Genomic DNA, 19,900 nt, shown 5'->3' with positions numbered 1-19,900 from the left:
GCATCAACAGTATGTGAGGGGCTTAACATTTCCGTCTCACGCTTGAGGTATTTGGCCAATCACAACGCACTGGATAGCTGGCTAATCAGAGCACACCTCGCTTTTCAGACCGATTAGTTTTGTAAAAATCGACGCGTTTCAAAAAGGCGGGGCATAGAGTAGAAACAATAATGTACAGTATGTGGAAAATAATGTGTTTTTTGAACTTTAAACCGCATAAACACATTTCATTACACCAAATACACAAAATAATGTTCTTTTTAGCAGCATCATATGACCCCTTTAAATAATTAAGACATCACTAACAGGTAAAGTAAAATATAATGAGTATGAAGTCTAATATTTTGTGAATTTACTTCTCTAGACTTCATTTCTCTAGTAAACTAACGAGCTGTGGACACTGATGACTTGCCTGAGGTAAATGAAATGCTATGTGACTTTTTTTTACAAGCTGTTTTATTGACATCTTTCCACGGTTGAAGCACTAATTGAGCGATTACATGAAATGTTCATTCATGTTTATTTCGCATTAAAACTAGTTGTAAAGAGGAAGGGATGATCACGCTCACTCGCGCTCCGCACTACCGTTTGAACTGAGGCGTTTATACAGCGATCTGTCGCGCCACATCAAAGAGCGCCAAAATGGCTTTTAATGTTTGAATTTCCTGAAACAATTCACATAATTTGAAAGATGAGACTTTGTTTCTAATTAAAAGTAACAATACAATGAAGTTCCACTCGTGCAGTGGTTAAACCAAGGCTGACAATTTTCGGTACGAATGCGTGTACCGTTAACACCCCTATTGGGAAATAATTGTAATATTTGAACCACATCATAAGAATCATCACACTGACCTATCGGCAAGCTCCTGTATGTGGGGTAGCAGTGTGTGTGTCAGAGGACAGTGGGCTGTGTAAAGATACTGCAGGAGGGCCAGTACTGCCTCCCCAAGCACATTACCTAACAACACCCTCTGAGAGACAGGCATACCTTCCTCCTGAACACCAAAACCCAAGTCGTGAACCTACAAACACATGGTAATTGGTTATTCGTCTGCACTTCTTGATTATTAGTTTATGCTTGTGGCGTCAGCGATAGAGACACACTTACCATGTTGGCCAGCAGGGGGCATCGTGTGTACAGCATAAACGAGTGCGTGAAGAAAACGTCCCCACTGTCCACCTGTAACTGCACATCACTGAGTTGAGGGTTGTTCACCATGCTGCTCAGATCTGATGCTAGCTTTGAAACGTACACCTGAAAAACACAAAAATGGACATTACAAAAATATGGTTGTTCATTCATATCCAATCACAAGTGAGTACAGATGGATACAACTGAAGGAAATTCTTACTGAGGTTTTCTTGGGCATCTCGTTGCCATTTGTCTCTGGAACAAAACCACTTGAGGGAAGTTCATTCACAGCATTGTCTTTAACTAAAGAACATGGGACAGTGTGAGCCTGATACTAAAAAAAAAAAGATGTCTTCTTGCGACAGAATACCAATATTACCTGACTTGTACCCTGCGGCCGAGTACGTTGTGTATCCATACTGGGTGAGGGTCATGCCTTCCTCTGCAAGCTCCATCAGGTCTTGCATAGCCTGGGTGCCTGGTGTATCCGAACAGGGGGTGAGAGGACGGGTAGTCTGGTGTTCTGCTGGGCTCTGATCGGAAAGCTTTTCCTGGACTGAATCAGCCTCAGCTGGAAATTTCTTGACTGGAGTTACTTCAAGAGACTTGACCTTTTCTCTCTGAAGTAATAATGTAAAAAGACTAAGCATCAGCACCCACAACGCCTTTAACTTCTGGGTAACTTTAACTTCTATGAAACAAAATATTCAGTGAGAAATACAAACTTTCTATTCATCAAAGAATTCTGACAAATAAAAAGTATCACACTGAAGACTGGAGTAATGGCTGCTGAAAAGTCAGCTTTGAATTGCATAAAAAATATATATATTGTAAAAATAGAAAAGTTATTTGAAATTGTAGTAATATTTTACAATTATTACTGTTTTTGATTAAATAATAAACACAGCTTTGGTAAGCATAAGAAACTTCTTTCTTAAAATATTTTCTGACACACTAATTTTTGATGGACCCAATCGAAAAAATTGTCAGGGAAAGTAAAAATCCAAAATACTGGCCCAATTGGACCAGCAGAAAAAAATCCTTACTGTTGTGGCCTATTAGACATATCTGAAGCCGGATGCACACTGTGCGATTTTTAATAGTCCTTTACGATTGTTACTTGTCAGACTGTACGAACATGATGATCATGTCACACTGTGGGATCTCAGTTGTCATTAATGTCAGACTGTACAAAACGGGAGTGCGTAAGAAAACTTGTCTGGAGTTTTACATTATCAACCCACACACATTCAGTGACTGAGCTGCATTACACGCAGGGCTGATGTTGGCTATCATGAAAAGTATATGTACAGCGGCATATTTAAGAAGAATAGTGTAAGCAGCACTACACACCCAAATGAAAACAGCGGCACAACCGGTCTTTATCAGAGCAAAGGCAACATATCATAGAAATTCCGTGAGCGGAGGACGAGAGCGCCGGAGTTTCTGGCGGCTAGAAGAAAGCATAAGTTCTGATCATGGCTTGTCTTGAAAAACGAAGACGTCGTCACACTGCAGGACTGTGCGCCAAATCTTGTGACACTGCCACAATTTTGTCGAAGCTCAAATTTGATCACAACGGCCAGTAATCGGCTGTCGGTAAACATGTCAAACCAGCGATCAAAGACTACAGATTTTAGCCTAGGATTATAGGAATCTTTTAGGATTTTCAAAATTTGACTCGGACGACCAAATCGTGGCCAAAATCGCACAGTGTGCGCTGGGCTTAAAGTATACAACTAAACTAATCTCTTACAATCAATTGTTTCTAAATTCCTAGTTAATGTTTTGCACTATTAAAGCAATAAGCCCTGTGAAGCCGTGGTTTACAGTGAATTTATAACAGCGAAGCACCCCCTTAGCTGTTATAAATTCACTGTAAACCACGGCTTCACAGGGCTTGGTATTATAAATATATTTTTTATAAAACAGTTATTCCATATACGTAGTAAGGTTTCACAAAATAAAACAGAGCAAATAAAGTGTAATGATATTAATAAAAACAGTATTCTTCCACCAAACAATGTAGTTCAACAGAATCAGTTGTGGCTGCAACAAAGTGGTTGCCAAGCAACAGACAAACGTAAACAAAGGTGTATGTTTGTAGAGTAATTTACAACAGCTTCGAACGTGGCTCAGCCAATCAAAATCAAGGACCGGAACTAACCATTTTATAATATGCAGTAATGTTACTTTGTTTTTAATAAAAATCCAATTTACAGGTAATACATTCTGATTAAAAAAAAATAATAATAATTTATATTTTTGTTAGAATAACTTGAAATAGCACACACTGGTGAATTGTACACAATAGCACAATGAGAATTTATTAAGAAAGTCCAACAAAAATAAATCAGTAAAAAACATTAATTTATAGTTGTCATGGATACTTTTAAAGCTATTTTTGTATTGCAAATTATGTAGTGAAACAAATTTTAGCACATGTATATTTTATAAAATAGTTTCTGACAAATTACAATATGTCTCCTTTTTAATATTTACATATTTATTTTTGAACTAATGATCGGTACTACTGTACATTATAAAATGCAGCAATGTGGTTTTATGTTTTTATTAAAATTCAATTTTTACAGTTGCTACATTTTGATAAAAAAAATTAATGTAGAATTTGTCTAAAATAATGCACTCTGCTGAATTGTGCATAATAAGACAAGGTGAATTTATGAAGAAAGTAACTATCTCACCTCCGGTGCAACCCATGGCTGCATGAAGTTGCTTAGTTCTGAGGTGTAAAACTCTGAAACGGCATCTGGTCCTCCTCCATGAAGAGCACTTTTGTCCCAGAGGGGGGCTTGAGGATGAAGAGGGAGCGCGGAGGGGGAAAGAGTTGGTGTTGGCGGAGAGGGGGGTCTGGAACGGAGCAGGAGAGACGAAACCCGCTCCTGCAGACGGTTCAGTGCTGTCTGAGGGTCCTGGATGAGGAGAAGTGGTGGGTGGACAGGAGACGCTCCCTTCCTTCTCTTCCCACGGCCCTTACCTGAAAGAGAACAGGAATGATGCACTATGTGTAATAACCTGCGATTGCACTGCATATGTTTAACTGACAAAGGGGAGTTTACCTGCTCCAGGTTTCCACTGTAGGACAGGAGCCACTGTCGCAGGAGGACTGGAGAGCGGAGTCAGTATCTCCCTCTCCTCGGCCAGCTCTCGCTCCTTTTCCATTTCCTGCTCGAGTAAAGAGCGGGACAGAGCCAGCGCCACCATTGTGTCCTCGTCCAACTTCTGGGCTTTCCTCCTGGCTCTCTTTTTTACGGGTACGCCATCCCTCCTAGTTATCGTACCACTACCTAGCTGCTGTCTAAATAAGCATCCACAAAATAACCAGTGATGAAATTATTTTAAAAAGTCATCTATTTTTAATAACTATATGTTTTACTTTTCTTCTTCATTTTTGGCATATCTTTAAACCAGGTTTTCTTGACAGTTAAGCACATTTTCCTCCCTATTTATATTTACTGTAATGCATACCGATATTTTACTTGAGAATGTATGATTTTTGATAATGTTTTAAAATTAAATCAGCATAAAGTGCAAAACAGTACTGTGCTGTATACATAATGTCCAATTACTGTGATGAAAATGAGATTTTTTGCATTACAGTAATAAAAGGTGAAGATAAAAATGTGCATAATAGTCAAGAAAATGTCACATTGAAAAAAAAATTTTCTGCATGTTTTTTTATTTTTTGAAGTATAAAAATGTATAACTTGTATACATATAAAACTAAGTATATAAATTCAAGTATATATATACACATAAGTGTGTATATATGCACACATCTAAGTATATAGTATCAAAAATCTAATAAAAATGTAATAAGTGGCTGACTTACGATTGGTCGGTGGTGCTGTCGCTCGCTGTCTCAGCAGCCTGTCTCCTCAGAGCCTGGAGAAGATCATTTGGTTTCACACCCATATCAGTCGAGCAACGCTTTAGGTGGACAGACCGGCTTTTTTCTGATTTAAAACTCTTTCCACAAATGGGACACTCTGGGACCCGTGGTCTGGGGTGGGAACGATGGGATGCTGAAGGAGCGCTGCTCTCGCTTGAATCTAAACATCTATGAAGCAGGAGAACGAGACAGATGTCAAAAGTGAAACTCATCCCATGTGTGGAATATGAATGATACCTCATAATGCAGTGTACACAGTGGTGATAACGCACCTGTTGATGTGCTGAGTGCGCAGTGGAGGGCTCATGGCTGACAGATCTTTCTGACAGAGCTGGCAGAAGAACAATCCTTCATCTTCCACATCTCTAGTGGACCGAGCCTCACGATCCAACTCCTGCTGGAGCTGAAGAGCCAGGGCCTCATCGCTGCTCACATCTTCTGTAGAACACACACAAACACATACACGTTTTGACTTTCACTGATTACATGAAACATGCCATAAAAGCATGTTTTGTTTTTTTTACAATTATTGCAAATTAAAAAAAAAAAAAAAAATCAGTTGTAATATAACATTTATAATATTATTATAATTTTTTTTTCTTTTAACTGTAAAACAAAATTTACCTTGTGTAAGATAACACATACACTTTAGACTAGGGTTGGGAATCGAAAATCAATTCCAATTCCAAAATTGGATACTTAAGGTCAGGAATCGGATACTTGTCCACCTATCAATTCCTGTGTGCACATCTTTTTTTTTTTTTTTAAGCGGCGAAAAGGGGCTGTTAAAAATGTATTTGTCTTTGAATAATTCATTCAAAAACACTGATTCATCCAGTAATGAAAATCTTGAGTCATTGAATCATTCCATGTGATTTTGTTTAGTTGTCTAATATTTTTTCTTCAGAACTGTGAAATATAACCTCCATTAAAAAAAAGCATAAGTCTCAATTTATCCAGAATCATGCTGCTCTTTTTTTGCACACAAACAGTTCTTATCGAGTCCAGTTTTTATGTAGCCGGCTGATTTTTGTTCATGGCAAAAAGAGACACAGGTTAAATATGTTTGATATCTAAATGTTTGACTATATTTTTTAACCACATTGGAATCAAAATTGGGAATCGATAAGCAGAATCGGAATCGATAAAATTTAAATGATACTTTAGACAAATTACTTTTATTGATGACGTTAAAAGTCTCAAGCCATAAAGACATGTACATTTGATTTACAATGATATTTTGTTTTCTGAATTGTGTTGATTTGAGTTACAAAGCGATCCGTTTTTATGACTGTTTTGAACCGTATACCACAGTTCACAGTTTAACAAGAAATAATACATTTATAATATAATATTATAGTATTATAATAAAAATAGTATAATAGTTTATAATAATAAAAAATAGTAAATTTAATAAATTTACGGAGTCCTGGAGTTAAACTTTAACATTAACAGTTATTATTGCACATTAACAAATGTTCTTTTGTAATGAAAAAAATCCGAACACCACAATATATTTTTTATGTTTTATATATAAACAAACATATAAACATTTTTATATATAATGTATTGAAATTTTTATTTACAATATTAATTACAAATGTATTTTTGGGTGGAGGGCCATGAAATCATTGCTTGGGCAAGTAAAAGTCTAAAATGTTTAAGAAAAAAATACACTAGTACCCCACCAAACCAAAAAATATTTATTGCTGATGGTTGCATAACATTGAAATTACCTGGTAATTAACTAACTCTAACTTAAAGGGATAGTTCACCCAAAAAGGAACATTTACTCACCCTCACGTCATTCCAAACCTGTACGAATTTCTTTCTTCTGAAGATATTTTGAATAACGCTGGTAACCAAACAGTTGACGGTAGCCATTGACTTCCAGGTATGAGAAAAAAGTATTGAATTCAATGGCTAACAACATTCTTCAAAATACCTTCTTTTGTGTTCAACAGAAGAATACAACTCATACAGGTTTGGAACAACATGAGGGTGAGTAAATGATGACAATTTTCATTTTGGGGTTAAATTTGTTTTTACTACCTAATGAGCTGCACAACATTATAAAATGTGGTATGGTAAGTACCATGCTTTTATGAAGTTGAGGGACTGGGTGAGGGTCCCTGGGTTGAAAACCCTGCTTGACACCATACCTGTGAGCTGGATCCCAGCAGTGGTGAGATGGTTTCCATCAGACTCTGTGCTTGTGGGTTGGTCGGTCTCTGCATGCAGGAGTCTCTCTGGACTGGCTCTCTTAAACCGCTGCATTCTCCGGATCACTGCATCTTTGACTTTCCCTGTGTCAGATACTTCAGGATCGGGCTGAGAAACATCACCAGACCCTACAGCCTGAGTCCTGCCATTGATCTTACTCTTCATTTCAGTCTTAGTAACATCCTTGTCAGTCTTCTTTCTCCTCTTAGGGGGGTTTCTTCTAGAAGAGGGGGAGGATGGCTCCTCATCCTTGGTTGCTGATCTCTTTTCATCTCCAGAACCTCCTGCTCCTTTCTTCCTCACTCTTTTGAGGAGACGAGAGCAGAGGTCGGTGAAGTCTTGGTCCGAGTCGTCCATGATGAGCCAATCACACACATGATCTGTCACATGTGTCAGTTCTTATATGGATCCATATTTATGGATCATTAAACGTCATTTGTATTTTAATATTGTGGATAACATGCACGAAACTACAAGCTTATCTGTTCAAGCGCATTTTATAGACACTCATGAAAAACATCATATTTACCTTTGTTTACATTTCACTCTGCTACTATTCGAACGTAATTATATCGGTTAACGTACTTGTATTACGATTTATTCCATAACAACGTGAATACGGACCGTTAGCAAGACGCACTTCATTATATGGCTGTGAAACAGATGATTTAATGTCGCAAAAAACGACGGGTTTTTAATAAAATGTGCTGCAGCGGCAGCTACTCTTGTTCAAAATACCGACCCGCAGCCGCAGCCGCAGCCGTCGCAGTCTACTTCCGGTGACGTCCAGTACGCGGTGACGCAATGACGAAACATCTCCGAGTCATGTGACTGAACTTACGAAACGGCGAAATTGCTAAAAAAAGATGGTAAATTACATTACATATTGCCAATAACTAGTTTAAGTATTTATACATTTTGATAACAATTAAATAAGCCAAAGGACGCTACAACCTAACATGCTCAAAGTAGCTTTAGCATATAATAATAACATAGAATACACATGATTTTGATCTGTTGCACAGTTTATTTAACAATATGGTATACAAGTAAGAAATACGTTTTTTTTCCAACCAGTTCATACAGTGATTCCATTCTCTCTTCCTTATATTTATAGTACTTTGCTTAATAACTTGCATGATTTACATAAAGGGAAAAAGTAGAGCCCCTGTTCAAGTTTGTGTGAGAGGAATGAGGGTCAATAGCAGAATCCATTCTGTGTTTCCAACAAGCAGTCAACCAGTGATCGCCCATTCCCTCCTGCTCAGCTTAGGGGCCCCCCTCTCTCCCTCCTTTCTCTCTAGCTCTCTTTATATTTATATATCTGTATGACAAAATTAGGACAAAAAGCAACAATATTCTACATCTGCAAGACAGAACCTCTGGATCCAGGCCAGTGAGATGTTGTAAATGTGTACATGTCCTCTTGGGGTCGGTGCTGTATTGTCTGAGTGATGCATATGTGTGTATGTCTGCATACATGCGTATGCACAGTTCCTATCAATACAAACAAATAGTTCTCCTCGTACAAACTTCACAATGAGGAAAGGAGGAAATGCCTCCGAATGCATGTCTGAAAAAATGGTACAACACTAGAATACAATCGCCAGGAAGGATGACAGACAGAGCAGAGAAACCCTGACCCAAACTCTCAGACAAATTATTTTACAGTCTTCCAACACAAAAATGCTGCAAAGTTAGATAAAGTATAAAACAAAAGGTATGAATAATATAATGAAGTTTCGTAATTTTCTTAAAAAAAAAAAGAAAAGGCATGAAACCAGACCGCCCTCCCCCGAAATCAAAACAAAAATTTAAAACAAAACATTGACCACACAAAGGTCTAAACTGAACAAAAAATATATTCTTTGTGATTTATATTTCTTTTAAACAACAATTTTCAAATCCCTCTTAAAAGGAAGCAATCATTCTTATGTTTTTAAGGAAACATCAACATTCCCTATTCCTTGTTGACATAAATTTCTTTTTTTCCCCCCATACATTTCTTCAAACTTTTTACGTCAGTACAAAAAAATTCGAGAATATTAGAGAAAAACCAACAGAGACACAAAAAAGAGGAACGAGGAGACTGTGGTGGGTGGAGTCTCCCAGTAAACGCTACAATCCCTCCACAAATTTCTCCAGCGTGTCTCCCGTTGTGTCTCCCACCATGCCTAAGTCACTGGGCAGCCCTTGGCGGTTGGGCGTATTAAGTTGCGGGAGCATGGCACTCTGCTCAGGTGTGCCCAGGTGCGCCTGCTCCATGGAGCCAGGCATGGGCGTCGTCAGTCCAGGGTGTGGTGATCCTGTGTGCTGCGGCGAAGGCTGCGGCTGAACCTGTGGGGAAGGACTGGAATGTGGAGGGGGCTGCCGCGACGGAGGTCTGGGCGACTGTACGGGGGCCGGCGAGCACACCTGATTACTGAGTGCATTAGCCATGGGTTGGCCGGGGAGGTGCACGCCTTGTGGCTGGCCGGAAAGCAGATGAGTTTGTGGGCTCATGGGACTCTGTTGCGCCGGCGAGCCCATTGGAGGCTTGAGGATGACCTGCTGCTGCTGCTGCTGGAGCATGCATTGGTGCAGGAGGTTGGATGTGCCGTCCATTCCCATCCCGGCTTGCCCCATCTGGGCCATAGGGGGCAGCTGTCCCATGGGTCCGCCTGTTGCCTGCATGGCCAACTGTTGCTGCTGCATCCGGAGTTGCGTGTAGTTGGTAGCAGTCCCTTGTGCCTGTGGGAACTGGCCATGTGCCTGCGGCATCACTGCCTGCTGCTGCTGCTGCTGCCGCAAAAGCTGACGGCGGTACAACTCCTGCAGCTGCGGGTTGTTGGCGTGCACAGGGTTCATGAGCTGCCCCTGCGCTCCAAGAGCTGCCATGCCCTGTGGAGCGGGCTGCTGTGCTTGCTGCTGATGCGCCATGCCGGGTCGTGGCACGGCCTGCATTGCAGCCATGTTCTGCGCTGCATGCATGCCTTGTTGCGCTTGTTGCTGCTGTGGCTGGTTGGCGTGGTACTTGGCGGTCCTCTGTTTGATGAAGGCGGCCATGAGTTGCGGGTTTGATTTGAGGATGTTCAACACCTGCTGCTGTTGTTGGGGCGAGCTGGGCGACTTGAGCGTGAGTAGCAGGTCTTGCAAGGCATTGGGGGCGATGGCTCCGGGTCTCTGCAGTGCTTGCGGTCGCGGGCCCTGCGTGGGCACCATCATGTGTGGCTGTGCAGCTTGCTGGGGCATCATGGGCCTCTGCATAGGCATGGTCTGCGGTGTGGTCTGTGGCGGAGCAACCTGCTGCTGAGCCGCTTGCATGCCTGGCTGAGGGCCTCTAGTCCACTGTCCTTGCGGGATTTGCGGCATGACCTGTTGCCCGCGTGGCCCAACATGCTGCACGGGCGGCTGCATCGGACCTGGCATGCGTGGCTGCTGGTGGTTCATGGGAAGGCCATTCATGGTCATGCGATAGTTCTGTTGGTGCTGAGCCTGCGCGACCATCTCTATGTGCCGTGCCATTTTGACTGCCATAGGCGGAGGCTGTTGCTGAGGAGGCTGTTGTGCCGGTGGCTGCTGCTGCTGGGGAGGTTGCGGGAGCGGAGACTGCTGCTGGTGTAGCGGGGAAGCCTGTGGGCCTGGTTTGCCCTGTGAAGCTTGAGGAGGGGGTTGTCCTTTGCGGGGAGCATTGGGATAAGCCGGAGACATGACGCCCGCATTGGGAGTCGTTGGCTGGTTGGATAGCGGTTGCGGCGTTCGAGGGGTGTTGGGTTGCTGATGTGAGGTGGGCGTGCTGGGGGCTGTTGATGCAGGCGGCGAGGGTAGGCTCTGAGGCATGGCTCGGCCCTGCATAGTAGCCATGCGTCTGCGCATCATCTGCGCCTGCTGGAGCCTGTGCTGCAGCTGCTGCTGACGCAGTTTGTGCTTGATGTTGAGGCAGAAGGGCACGGGGCACTTGTTCTCCTGACAGTGCTTGGCATGATAGCAGCAGAGCGCAATGAGCTGCTTGCACACCGGACAGCCACCGTTTGTCTTGCGTTTGCAGCCCTTGGTGTGCTGCACTACACGCTTCATCTTCTGACAAGATGGCAGGGAGCAGTTGGCATTGCGGCACTGGCAGGCATGCACCAGAGACTGGATGCAACGCTGGATGCTTAGACGCCGACTCTCCTGTGGACTCTTGGAGGCCTCGCCGCTTTGACTGTTGTCATCGTCCAGACCCAGACCCCACTTAACCATCTGGTGCTCGTGGCCCTTAGTGTTGTAGCAACTAATGCACAAGTCAAAGTCCTGAGGAAAGATGAGGATAGAGTGATTATCAAGGGATGACCAGAAGTCTCCTTATGAAAAGACAAGAAATGGTTATGATGCATCAACAACAAATGGACAAAACGTGAAAGATGCGTTTAAGCTACTAGTAGAATAGTTGTTACTAAAAGATCCCACGGCTTCCCAAGTTTCATAATCCCAAAGGTTTACTTCTCTTATGCACAAACCCAGAAACACACCCACATCCACTACTGATCATAAAGGACAGCTGTTACAGGAGCCTCTGGATCTTACCTCGCAGACAGTACAGTGCCAGCGTGTCTCGACATGGTGTTTACATTCGTTGCAGGTGTAGACAAAGCGGTCCTGGCCCTGGTTGTGCAATTCCACCAGCATGCACATGGTGCTCCATTTGCAGCGCCGTAAAGAGCTGAACTCCCAGTGTTTATCCCGTGCTAACGTCAAGAAGGCATCCCTTCCGTCCATCAGGTCGCAGGTCAAAAGGGTATCGGAGTCAACAATGGGTAGTAATGAGTTGACCATGGGCCCAGAGTGCAGATGGATTATAAAAAACACCTGGGAGAACATGTAGGACACGGTAAGAGGTTTCTCAAGATTTTTCCAGAGAAACACTTGGCTTATATATGCATATCAAAATCTGACATGCAAAACAGTAAAACTTTCAAGTTAAACAATGTACATGAGTCATGCAATGCCTTTGAGAGCAATTTTATGATCAAATGAAGAACATATAGTAGACCTCTTTGTGTTTCTCCATTGCGGCGTAGAGTTTCTGAGAAAGATCACTGGCTACATTCGGCATCCCAGGTTTCTTTTTATTAGCTCGGCTCACGCTGCTTTTATTCTTATTTGTTTTCTTGTTGTTCTTCTTCTTTGCATTCTTACTGTCCCCTGGCGTGCCCTGTTAGAAAGAATAAAATAGTCTATAAAAGGTGTTTGGAGTTTGTAAAAGATGTAAATTAATCTACAGAATATCAAATAAAATGAACCCTATGCAGAGTATCCTAAAATTTTCACCTCTGGAGTTTCACAAGCTGCCGTGTTTTCTTCTTTTTTCCTCTCCTCTTCCTCCTGTTCCAACTCCTTGATACTCTCCTCCAACACATTGGGCCAAAAATCACCCTCAAAATATGGAAGCTCGTTTGCACTCGTCAAACGGTCCTCAGTTGCTTGCTTAAAGATGTCCTATTAAACACAAACACATTGTATTTATACCATATAACTGTGTACTTGATAGCATACACACAATCAAAACAAAATTAAGATCACATGGTCCATGCTATACCTTGTAGTCATGCAGTATCCGCTCAGCAAATGCCTTGTCCAGCATTTTGCGGTACCACTCCTGCAGGCGCTTGGGTTTTGGGATTTTCTGGTCGGCAGGGTGACAGTGGAAGATATAGTCATCACCTTCACTAGGTGGACATGCCCAGATGTGTGCCGTAACATATCTGCGGTGGAAATGTTCAAAGTTCAGGGCATGAATGGGAACTGTATTGGTCGGCCTCAAGGAAGATTTATATGGAGAAACCTACCCAAGCTTCTTGACGTATTCCAAATAGCCGATGAGGATTTCGTGATAGACTGCTGTTCTCAGCATGCGAGGTCTGAAGAAGTGAATACTATCGAGGTACGATATGTATACCCGTCTAGATAGATACAAAAAAAATAAAGAAACTAACTTTTACCTTCATTGCATGCTGAGTATTACGTGCATTGGCGTATATGTCTGTTGTTTCTCAAAAGAACTCCAGTAAGAGTTTACCTGGTGTTAGGGAAAGGGCAATCAGAGCCGTATTCTTGCACGTGCATGCCGAAGAAACACATGTCCACTCCGTCAATCTCCTCAAAGGCGAAAAGTGCTTTGGTTCTGTAGGGGAAGCTCTCGGGCATCTCTCCTGTGTCTACAAACCTGAAATGAAGCAGGGGATTAACTCACCTTTACCTGTTCAAAGAACAAACACTAGCACACCATAGCATTTGTTTGATGAACCAATATTGAAATGGGTGAAACTCTGACCAGGAAAATGATCAGGCAAACCAGTTGATTTATTGGTTCTGCATCCAAACTTGCCCTCTGAAGGGTTATCTGAAGATTTAGCTTACTGGAAAAATAAAAGGTAAGCATGGAGGTTACATTTACCTGGCCCTCATGCCAGGTTTGACCTCCACCGTTTTGTCTGAACTGGCTACGACTCGCACGAACACCTCTCCAGCTTCCGGATGGTTCTGTCTCTTCAAGTATTTGTTCACCCGATCTTCTATGTACGTGCCTAACCGCGTCACCTGCAACCCTGGATCGAAGACAACAGCATTAAGCACAACACTTGTAAAGGGATAGTTTTTAATGAAACCTGATATTTTTATTGAAAGCTGAGAGATTTCACCAAAAAGAATTGTAAACAGAAGCAAGCACTTTTGAGATCTATGCATATGTGTTGATCAATGTTTGTATGTGAATAAAAGCCTGAACTATATCTGCTCATCATATCAAGTGATCATGTCTCTTCAGAAGACTTGGATTGAAACACTCAAATCACATGGATAACATTTACGGTGTCTTTAGGAGCTTTTTTGAATTGTCAAATTTTTGGTTGCATGGACTTTAAGTAGCTGGGTTTCTATCCAAATTTGCAAATTTAACTTATGCGCCAAATTGCAATATCGCATAAAGCATTTGCGAATAAGCACCGCTTCCATCCAACGAGTCAAAGAGAACAAAATTGTCACTTCCTCAAGAAAAAGACAAAAAAGAATTTGCTCAGGCTTTTAAGAATGACCATAACATTTCAGATGCTGTGCAACAACATCGGTCTATTGGTTAGCCAGGTTATGCCGTCCCATCGCGCAAAGTCACATGACTTTTTTGATGCGCATGAAGAAATTTATTCGGTAAATGCATTTCCAGCTCTCATTTTTCGCATTAAAAATGTTAGTGTTAATTATCAACACTTCAAACGAGCGTAAGAACTTTTTTGTATATTAAAGGGTTAGTTCACCCAAAAATGAAAATTAGCCTATATTAAAAATTGTCCTGGCTATTCCAAGCTCAATCATTGCATTCAGCGGGTGTTGCAGTTGAACAGTCCACAAGTCGTCAAATAAAGCTCGCACATTCATAATAAAACGTGCCTCACATGACTCCGGGGGGTGAATAAAGGCCTCCTGTAGTGAATCCATGCGTTTTTGTAAGAAAAATATCCATATTTCAAACGTAATAAACACTTTTCTCTCACTTCCATTATCTGTCATACGCGAAAGGCGTTCCAGCGGGTGATGAAGCACGCATGTGCAGCGCGCACGCCTCTGAGATATGCTAGTCTCGCGAGTTTGTTTATAGGAGCAAAGGAAGCAAAGTTTCCTTACTTTAGCAAAGGGAAACCAGTCTCCTCTTGGTTTATATCGAAATCCTCCGACATTTTTCTTTGCAAATCTTCGTTTTGTACTTCTTATTCGTGACAGGCGTTTTGTTTTGTTCTCTCTCCGCATTCGTCACTAATCATGCAACGCCAACGTCTTACGTCATCCGCCGGAACTGCTTCAGTGTATGACAGATAACGGAAGTGAGAGAAAAGTGTTTATTACGTTTGAAATATGGATATTTTTCTTACAAAAACGCATGGATTCACTACAGGAGGCCTTTATTCACCCCCCGGAGCCATGTGAGGCACGTTTTCTTATGAATGTGCGAGCTTTATTGACGACTTGTGAACTGTTCAACTGCAACACCCGCTGACTGCAATGATAGAGCTTGGAATAGCCAGGACAATGTTTAATATAACTCCGACTGGATTCGTCTGAAAGAAGAAAATCATATACACCTAGGATGCTTCGAGGGTGAGTAAAACACAAGCCAATTTTCATTTTTGGGTGAACCCTTTAAGGGACTTTACGAAATTTGGCGTTTCTACCACTTTCTATACCACGTTTCCAATGCAATACTTCAAAATGCACATAAAAACAGGGTGATGGAAACAGCTAATGAAGGGACAGAAATCTCCCAGGTTTCATTAAAAATACCTTCATTTGTGTTTCAAAGATGAACAGAAGTCATACAGGTTTGGAACGACATAAGGAAGAGTAAATGACCATCCATTTAACGTTAATGCATCACAAAAACAATCCTATTACTCACTTTTTGCCGAAAACTTGCTCTCTTTTCTCGTCTTCCCACTTTTTTTCAAACAGTTATCGCAGATGAAACTGCAGAGAAACGCTCATTAGTGTTGACTTCCCGCATCGCATCCAGAATCGATATCAGAACAACACTGTTCACTCTGAGGTGTTTTCAAACTCACCCAGAAGGCCAGATAACCTCATAATGCAGGACACAGATCTGATGCATCTTCCGCCCACAGTCTTTACATTCAACAAACCTGAGAGGAGGAGAATTGATTAATGGGGGATGCAACCGTTTATTGCGCTTTGTATTCTGGCAGCTTTTATTTTAGCAAGTGTCTGAATGCGTAGTTACTAACTGCAAGAGCAGGTAGTTAACATGAAATACATCATTCAACTTCTTTTCCTCCAGTTCTTACGCATTTGCAAGCAGGCCAATGCAATTGCGCCTTTGTAGGAGGTGTGGATTAGGACAACTTTGGGATAATACTGATGCCTACAGACTGTAGTGTTGTGTTCGTGTGGTGGGAGTGTCTCTATGCCCTATGTTGTTGACAGCAGGGGGCGCCAGTGAGCAGAAGCCATGTGGTGTAACGAGTCCAGAGCGGACAAATGTATAGGCCAATACTGACCAATATAGCCCTAATATTAAAGCATGTGCTACTTGATTGCCTCGTGGAATTCTGGGAAATTAAGTGGAGCGTTTACTTACGGCTCAGGATCTAACGTGTCATTCTTCTTCCTTTCAAACTGGTCTTTAGAGATCATGCTGCATACAAAGAAGATCCACAATCAGGTTTGTTGAACATTTAAAACATTAAAAAATGATTCAGTTTATTATGGAATGGAGAAAATGAATCATTCGGAATGATTTTGAACTAAAGTGATGAAATCTCCACAACCGAGCTTAATAAACCGCGAAAAGGTGAACAATCACTTACGTCTGGGGCTGAGCTGGATCATCTCCTAGCGTCACACTGTCTCCCTGAATCTCATTGAAGCACTTCTCGCAGAAATGATACCTGTATACACACAAACTGCTGAGTCATGAATCACTTCAAGAAATATGTAGAGGCGCACACGCGCACAAATACTGACTTTATTATTTATTAATCCAAATAGAATATCAAATCTGTATGATTATAAAGTCATTTGACGCTGTAGAATATCACAATGTGAATGGCTTCCTAGTGTTCAACAAAAAACAAAGTAATAGTTCAATCGAAATGAACAATTTGCTGAAAATTTGCTGAAAATTTACTCACCTTCAGGTCATCCAAGACGTAGATGAGTTTGTTTCTTTATTGGAACAGATTTGGAGAAATGTAGCATTACATCACTTGCTCACCAATGGATCCTCTGCAGTGAATGAGAGTCCAAACAGCTGATAAAAACATCACAATAATACACAAGTAATCCACATGACTCCAGTTCATCAATTAAGGTCTCATAAAGCTGTGTTTTTTGTAAGAAACAAACCCATCCTGAAGGTGTTTTAACTTTAAACCATAATTTCAGGCCAAAATACGAGTCAATAATCCACAATAATGCTTTCTTCAGTGAAAAAGTCCATCCACCGTTGTCTCTCGCATCAAAATATTTGTTTAGAACAGTTTTGGACTGTTTTTGCTTGTAAATCGTGCTTGATATATGCATATTTCTCTCCTGATTCAGACGACTTTTTCACAGTAGAAAGCAATATTATGAATAGAGGACTCTATATTTTAGCAGGAAACTAAGGTTTGAAATTAAGGTTTTAAAAAGCCTTAATTATGGATTTGTTTCTTACAAACACACATCTTTTCACGTCACACAATGGTAATTGATGAACTGGAGTCATGTGGATTACTTGTGATGTTTTTATCAACTGTTTGGACTCTCATTCTGACGGCACCCATTCACTGCAGAGGATCCATTGGTGAGCAAGTGATGTAATGCTACATTTCTCCAAATATGATGAAGAACCAAACTCAACTATATCTTGGATGACCTGAGGGTGAGTAAACATTCAGCAAATTTTCATTCTTGGGTGAACTAGTCATTTAATATAAAGATGTACAATGATAACTGCGAATAAGGAGTAATCTGGCTAAATGCTTGCAAAAAAAGAGACTAGATTTACAGTGTCAGCAGAGGATGTGAGTGTACAAGTGAGAGCGACTGTGTCTGCTTATTCAGAGGTTCTGCAGTGCTGCAGGGGGCGCAAGGGAGCCTGTTATGAGTAAGCAGGCAATTCGTAGCAAAAAAACTAATAAATGTGCCAGTGCAAATATTACAACTGCCAATAAATTAGGACTGGCTGGAGACTTCAAGCAGTGTAACCATGAAGAAAGAGAATGGGGGAGGGGTTGTGATCAAGCAGTCTTGTGTTTAGAAAATACATATGAACAGGCCTGAGAGCAAACTATGCTAGTGTACACACAGCCACACGGGGAGGTTTAATGTCAACGTCGGATTTGCCGAATGTGCGTCAAAGCCACACACGGCTGAACTAACTACACCACATGAAAGAGAGCATGTCGACTTTAACTTGAGCGTCTTCTTAAACGTTTTCTTAGGCTGTCGACCACATGAATTTACCTCACCTGTTCTGATAACTGTAATAAGTGCCGTCTCGGGGTATTGTACACAGTTGCTTGCCGTAACAGCACAGCGTCTGAGGAGAAAACTCGTACTGTGGGAGGAAAGAAGAAAAGGGAGTTCAGACACATGACCAGAAAAGTCTGTTTTATGTCGAGTTTTTGTGTGCAGACGACCGGGAATTGAATAGTTACTATGAAAACACTGGAGCTTCTTTAGTGGTAGTACTAAAAAATGGCACTACCGTTGTATTCTTATTATTTTAAATAAAATAAATATTACATCTGCATTCTCTGAATGTGTGAGGGTGCTCGGACATGCTTAAAAATTATGCACATAAAGAAATTAGATGATATTTTGAAGTTTATGTAATTCCAAATATTTTGCCATCTGACATTTTTGCATTTATTATTGAATGATATGTTTATTTTCATGTTATTACTAATTATTTTAATTAGATTAGTTGTGGAGAAATATTGTACAATCATTTACTATATATTTAATATAACATTTATTTGCACATTATTATTAGTGGATATATATCATTGTACAACCATTTATTATACAATGCTATTTTTATGCATTCTTTATTATTATTATTACTATTATTATTGAGTGCTATTATTGTATAACCCTTTATTATATAATAATACATTTATTTGCACATTATTATTTGCGTTACTGTGGAAATATACAACCATTAATAGTACAACTGTTTATTAGACAATAATATATTTAATATACACTTATTCGCACATTATTATTATTATTATCATTAGTGTTGTTGTTGTGTAAATTGTAGTCAAGCAATTAAACAATAATATATTTACTATACACTTATTCGCATATTATTGGTATTATTACTACTTTAGAGTGATATTATTGTAAAATCTTTTATTACTAAAGAATATATAGAATATGCATTTATTTGCACATTATTATTATAATTTGTGGAGATATTATTGTACAACCATTATACAATGCTATATTTAATATACATTTATTATTATTATTAATAATATTATTATTAAGTGCTATTATAGTATAACCGTTTATTATATAATTATTATTACAGGGCTCCAGACTGCGACCATTTTTTCTGCCAGTGCGACTAAATTTTGTGTGCGGTCGCACTGTCGCGTCCACCGCATTGTTCAACTCATAAGCGCTGCAATTTCTGTTGCATATGAGAAACATCAAACGGCAAACGTAACTGAAAGCATAATGAAACCGCGCTACTCGTTTGAACTGCGCAGCGCTTAGAGAGTAGAGCCTGGTTTATACTCGCCGCGTCAGCACGAGCGCGAAGCTGCGTGCAGCAAAAATGACGCGAATATTGAGGAAACGATGGATGGTTTTCATGCTAAAGTAAAGTAAAAGGCCGCTTCTTAAACCAGAGAAGGTGAACATGTTGGTATTCTTGTGAAAAAAAACATGCAAGCACTGTCACCGACAGCAAGTTTAGTTTTACTTTTATTTTTATTTTCATTTTGAAAAGCTTGTTATCTTTGCTGTTTACCTCACGTTACACTATGGAGGCTCTCTTTTATTTATTTATTTGATTCCTCAGTGTTTGCTAAACGTTCTGTAATTTATTAGTCGGTATATAATACAGCATGGGGTGTATGCCATGCCTCATCTTATTCGTTTTTGTTAAT

General features: G+C 40.6%; 2 protein-coding genes across 5 annotated transcripts in view; both read right to left on the bottom strand.

Annotated features, from left to right (window-relative positions):
* LOC107755350 (structure-specific endonuclease subunit SLX4-like) overlaps positions 1-8,004 on the bottom strand; it is a 14,955-nt gene extending 6,951 nt beyond the window's left edge. The window contains exons 1-9 of one of the 2 annotated variants that reach the window (XM_016572117.1): positions 7,211-8,004; positions 5,321-5,486; positions 4,989-5,216; positions 4,216-4,454; positions 3,841-4,133; positions 1,515-1,755; positions 1,356-1,438; positions 1,112-1,258; positions 856-1,025 (exon numbers count right to left, since the gene is read on the bottom strand). In XM_016572117.1, the coding sequence (XP_016427603.1) occupies positions 856-1,025; positions 1,112-1,258; positions 1,356-1,438; positions 1,515-1,755; positions 3,841-4,133; positions 4,216-4,454; positions 4,989-5,216; positions 5,321-5,486; positions 7,211-7,628 (1,985 nt within the window). In that variant the 5' untranslated portion in view covers positions 7,629-8,004. The remainder of the gene's footprint in view (positions 1-855; positions 1,026-1,111; positions 1,259-1,355; positions 1,439-1,514; positions 1,756-3,840; positions 4,134-4,215; positions 4,455-4,988; positions 5,217-5,320; positions 5,487-7,210) is intronic. The other variant, XM_016572116.1, reaches the window with a different exon arrangement.
* A 280-nt stretch (positions 8,005-8,284) lies between these two features.
* The window catches only part of LOC107755349 (CREB-binding protein-like), a 55,497-nt gene continuing 43,881 nt past the window's right edge, over positions 8,285-19,900 (bottom strand). For all 3 annotated transcript variants that reach the window (XM_016572113.1, XM_016572114.1, XM_016572115.1), the window contains 13 exons: positions 18,248-18,336; positions 16,604-16,684; positions 16,375-16,431; positions 15,842-15,919; positions 15,679-15,746; positions 13,687-13,837; positions 13,309-13,455; positions 13,079-13,192; positions 12,829-12,994; positions 12,561-12,728; positions 12,283-12,444; positions 11,817-12,098; positions 8,285-11,543 (listed from right to left, as the gene is read on the bottom strand). In XM_016572113.1, coding sequence (XP_016427599.1) covers positions 9,390-11,543; positions 11,817-12,098; positions 12,283-12,444; positions 12,561-12,728; positions 12,829-12,994; positions 13,079-13,192; positions 13,309-13,455; positions 13,687-13,837; positions 15,679-15,746; positions 15,842-15,919; positions 16,375-16,431; positions 16,604-16,684; positions 18,248-18,336 — 3,717 coding nt within the window. In that variant the 3' untranslated portion in view covers positions 8,285-9,389. The remainder of the gene's footprint in view (positions 11,544-11,816; positions 12,099-12,282; positions 12,445-12,560; positions 12,729-12,828; positions 12,995-13,078; positions 13,193-13,308; positions 13,456-13,686; positions 13,838-15,678; positions 15,747-15,841; positions 15,920-16,374; positions 16,432-16,603; positions 16,685-18,247; positions 18,337-19,900) is intronic.

This window comes from Sinocyclocheilus rhinocerous, unplaced genomic scaffold (assembly GCF_001515625.1).
Source record: "Sinocyclocheilus rhinocerous isolate Xijiao unplaced genomic scaffold, SAMN03320098_v1.1 scaffold2307, whole genome shotgun sequence".
NCBI lineage: Eukaryota > Metazoa > Chordata > Actinopteri > Cypriniformes > Cyprinidae > Sinocyclocheilus > Sinocyclocheilus rhinocerous.
This window is presented reverse-complemented; position numbering and strand designations above follow the sequence as displayed.